The sequence below is a fragment of the Etheostoma spectabile genome, unplaced genomic scaffold (genome assembly GCF_008692095.1).
Source record: "Etheostoma spectabile isolate EspeVRDwgs_2016 unplaced genomic scaffold, UIUC_Espe_1.0 scaffold00012513, whole genome shotgun sequence".
In the NCBI taxonomy this organism is placed as follows: Eukaryota; Metazoa; Chordata; class Actinopteri; order Perciformes; family Percidae; genus Etheostoma; species Etheostoma spectabile.
The window spans coordinates 563-5,490 of NW_022603959.1; the positions used below are offsets into that span (position 1 = coordinate 563).

The following is a 4,928-nucleotide window of genomic DNA, read 5'->3' on the forward strand; positions in this document are numbered from 1 at the left end:
CCCTCTTGTTGTCCTCCCACTGCACTAGATTTAGTTTTTCCTTAGTCCAAATTAAAAATGCTTTCTTCCATGTTTTCCCCCCCCTTTTCCCAATGTTTGTCATTTTTCTTCTGCACTTTTTTTGACGTTTTTGTTGTTTTCCTTCAACGTTTTTTAAGCTTTTTCCGTCATTTTTGTCACTGTTTTCAACAGTCTTTTATCCATTTGTTTTTTTTTTTAATGCTATAAAATTGAATCAAACATCCGAAAGTAGTAAACTGAATTATTGGTTGATAGAAACCCAAATTTCTGACTAAGAAACTTTTAGAAAATGGGTCAAATTTGACCCATGGACCGTTAATATACATTTTTAATTAAATAATAAATATAACGTCTATGATATGACCCGAGGACAACAGGAGGGTTAATCAGCTCGAACCATAGACTGTTTATTTATAATATCAACGGTCCATGGCTCGAACAAATCTTACTTTGAAAAGTCAAACCGGAAGTTTCTGGTTTGACGCTGTTGACGTGAATGACGCCAAGACGTCGGAAACCTGTCATGGCGGCTGTTTTGAAAGTGGGAACTAACCGAAGCTAACCCGAAGCTAACCTGACGCTAGCCGAAGCTAAGCTGAAGCTAACCGTGGCTAACCCGAAGCTAACCTGACGCTAACCGAAGCTAACCCGAAGCTAACCTGACGCTAACCGAAGCTAAGCTGAAGCTAACCGTGGCTAACCCGAAGCTAACCTGAAGCCAACCGACGCTAACTTGAAGCTAACCGAAACTAACCTGAAGCTAACCTGAAGCTAACCTGAAGCTAACCTAAAACTAACCTGAAGCTAACCTAAAACTAACCTGAAGCTAACCTAAAACTAACCTGAAGCTAACCAGAAGCTAACCATAGCCGGTTAAAGGCAGCTAACGGCAGCCGTTGGCGGTGACGATGCAGCGGCCGGTGTCCAGTCTGTCGCTGAGTCCCGGTGTGAAGATGAAACTGGTCAACGCGGGTTTCCAGTTCACCGCCGACCTGCTGCACCTCAAACCGCTACAACTCAGCAAAGGTAACCGTCACTCGCACTGAACTCCAGAAAGTGTGTGTGTTTGTGTGTGTGTGTGTGTTTGTGTGTGTGTGTGGTGTGTGCGTGCGTGCGTGCGCGTGAGTGTTTGTACAGTATGTGTGTGTGTGTGTATATGTATGTTTGTACAGTATGTATATGTGTGTGTATGTGTGTATATATGTGTGTATGTTTGTACAGTATGTATATGTGTGTGCATGTGTGTGTATATATGTGTGTTTGTACAGTATATGTGTGTGTATGTGTGTGTATATATGTGTGTGTTTGTACAGTATGTATATGTGTGTGTGTGTATGTGTGTATATGTGTGTATGTTTGTACAGTATGTATATGTGTGTGTGTGTGTTGTGTGTATGTGTGTATACATGTGTGTATGTTTGTACAGTATGTATATGTGTGTGTGTGTGTGTGTATGTGTGTATATATGTGTGTATGTTTGTACAGTATGTGTGTACAGTATGTGTGTGTGTGTGTGTGTATGTATGTATGTACGAATGTATGTTTGTACAGTATGTGTGTGTGTGTGTATGTATGTGTGTGTGTGTATGTATGTGTGTGTGTGTGTGTGTGTGTGTGTGTGTGTGGTGTGTGTGTGTGTTTACCGTTTCAATCTGAGCATGCACGATTAAAATCTGCACTCGACTCACATTGGGCAGTGACAACTGGAATATAGATAGATAGATAGATGGATGGATAGATGGATGGATGGATGGATGGATGGATGGATGGATGGATAGATAGATAGATAGATAGATATTGATCCCAATAAAATGGGAAATTACAGTGTTGCAGCAGCAAAATCAGTCACACAGCACAGAATATAGATATAATGAGATACTAGGAAACAATATTCATGAAATAATAATAGGATCAAATACAGAACAACATATTTTAATATACACAAGTTGAGAATACAAAAATGTGCAACTGCTTAAACAGTCTGATACACTGTAAATAGACCAATGTAATGTTTTGTGTTGTGCTGCAGAGACTAGTCTGACCCAGCAGGAGGCGCTGGAGGTGCTGCAGGCTGTGAGGAGAGAGGAGGGAGGAGGGGGGGGAGGAGGAGGAGGGGGAGGAGGAGCAGGAGCCCCCCCCTCCCTCACAGCTCTGGAGCTCCTGCAGAAGGAGGAGGAGATGAGGAGCATCGTGACCTTCTCCTCTCGGCTGGACGCGGCTCTCGGAGGAGGACTTCCTGTCGGGAAGACCACGGAAATCTGTGGAGCTCCGGGAGTCGGAAAGACACAACTGTGGTCAGACACACACACACACACACACACACACACACACTATACACACTAAACACATACACACACACTATACACACACACACATTAAACACACACACGCACAACACACACACACACTAAACACACCCACACATTAAACACACAGACGCACAACACAGAAGCACACACACACACACACACACTAACATACACGCACACACACACACACACACCACACACACACACACACTAAACACACTGAACACGAACACACACATGCACGCTCTACACGGACAGACTACAGACTACACGGACGCACACACACACTAAAGACACACACACACACACACTCACTTACTCACTCTACAGACACACTTACACACGTACACACATTCGGGCGCACACACACACACACACAAAACCTACGCGCACACACTATATACACTGTAACACACACACAGACATACAGACTGACTGACAGACACACACACACACACACACACACACAGACATACAGACTGACTGACACACACATACATACACCCACACACGCACACACGTTATATGATGATGATTCTGATCCAATAGATTAATCCAGGTTTTAGGTTGTATAACATATGTTATATTTGGGAATCCTGTTTATGTGTATTTTTGTGTAGTTTTTCCAGCCGGTTAGCTTCTCTTTACGTAAAACAAATCTCTGTGATGTCACTGATGATGCCACTGATGATGTCACTGATGATGTCACTGATGGTGTCACATCCTGTCAGCCTGCAGCTGGCGGTGGACGTCCAGGTCCCTCAGTGTTTCGGGGGCCTGGGGGGCCAGGCGGTCTACGTCGACACCGAGGGCAGCTTCCTGCTGCAGAGAGTCGTGGACATCGCCGCCGCCGCCGTCCACCACTGCTCCCTGCTGGTCGAAGACGACGAGCAACGAGTCGCCATGGAGACCTTCACCGTGGAAACCATCCTGTCCAACATCTTCCTGGTACAACATTTCTATTTAATGTCCCTCGAGCGCACCGTTAAATCAAGCACATTAACACTAACATTTGATAGTACAAGGCTAAGAAAGGTATAATGATCAATAGGGGTGTGTTTTTTATTATATGTCTATTACATATATATATATATAATATATATATATATATATATATTTTTTTTTTTTTTTTCTATATATGTATGTAAATGTCTATATATGTATAGGTATGCAACGCCATCACTAACAGGGACGTTGTAGAGCGTCCTCTGGTGGACAGACTATGCAACGCCATCACTAACAGGGACGTTGTAGAGCGTCCTCTGGTGGACAGACTATGCAACGCCATCACTAACAGGGACGTTGTAGAGCGTCCTCTGGGGGACAGACTATGCAACACCATCACTAACGGGGACGTTGTAGAGCGTCCTCTGGTGGACAGACTATGCAACTTATAACATGGTTGACCGTCCATTTTTATTTTTTAGATATTCATTTATCAGAATCCTTTATGTGTCATTATGAATGCCGATACCGACAGACTAAGCAGGATATCATGTTGAAGTTGCGTCGATGTGTCATGTGACCAAAGCATTGACTAGACTCGCTTCTGATTGGCCTTCTCCCTCGCCTCATTCAGGTGCGTTGCCACGACTACGTGGAGCTGCTGGCGGAGGTCCACCTGCTGCCCGACTTCCTGTCCGAGCACCCGAGGGTCCGCCTCCTGGCGATCGACAGCGTGGCGTTCCCGTTCCGGCTGCACTTCGACGATCTGTCGCAGAGGACGCGCCTCCTCAACGGGCTCGCCCAGCGGCTCATCGCCATGGCGACCGGTCACGGCATCGCCGTGGCGATGACCAACCAAATGACCACCCGGCTGAGCGGCGGCCAATCGCAGCTGGTCCCCGCCCTCGGGGAGAGCTGGGGCCACGCCCCCACCATCCGGCTCCTCCTGCACTGGGCGGGCTCGCGCCGCATGGCGGCCATCTTTAAGTCTCCAGATCACAGGGGCGCCACCGTCCAATACCAGATCACCTCCGAGGGATTCAGAGACGTCGACCAATCGGAGCAGCCGCCGAGCAAACGACCCCGGACCCAAACCGTCGAGTCCTCTGGCAGCCAGAGAGACGCTAGCTGCTGATTGGTCAGAGACCGAGGAGTTCCCCTGATGGACACGGGTACGCTGTCACTACCTGATGTGAGTCGAGCATGCGTCACTTCGCGACAAGTAGCATACAAGATGCTAACGAGAGACTTCTGTAATGTCAATACAGTAAAGATGGACCTACTTAACCAAGTTGGCTCACTGCTAGCTTAGCTACAAGTTAGCATCAAACACAACAAAGGCTGTCAGTTGAATGGCGTTTTGAGCTAACGTTAGCATCAAGCTACCATAGATAGCTACAACGCTTTTGAAATGACTGCTAGCTTAGCAACAAGCTAGCATCAAACACAACAAAGGCTGTCAGTTGAATGGTGTTTTGAGCTAACGTTAGCATCCAAACAATCATAGATAGCTACAACGCTTTTGAAATGACTGCTAGCTTAGCAACAAGCTAGCATCAAACACAACAAAGGCTGTCAGTTGAATGGTGTTTTGAGCTAACGTTAGCATCCAAACAATCATAGATAGCTACAACGTTTTTGAAATGACTGCTA

At 46.0% G+C, this 4,928-nt stretch overlaps 1 protein-coding gene across 1 annotated transcript; it reads left to right on the top strand.

The window, feature by feature from the left end:
* Nucleotides 1-512: 512 nt before the first annotated feature.
* Nucleotides 513-4,635, top strand: rad51c (RAD51 paralog C). The gene is made up of 6 exons (XM_032509071.1): nt 513-605; nt 691-755; nt 843-1,047; nt 2,051-2,315; nt 3,062-3,278; nt 3,910-4,635. The coding sequence occupies exons 3-6, from the start codon at nt 930-932 to the stop codon at nt 4,408-4,410; spliced, it is 1,101 nt and encodes a 366-aa protein (XP_032364962.1). The 5' UTR covers nt 513-605; nt 691-755; nt 843-929; the 3' UTR covers nt 4,411-4,635.
* Nucleotides 4,636-4,928: the final 293 nt, after the last annotated feature.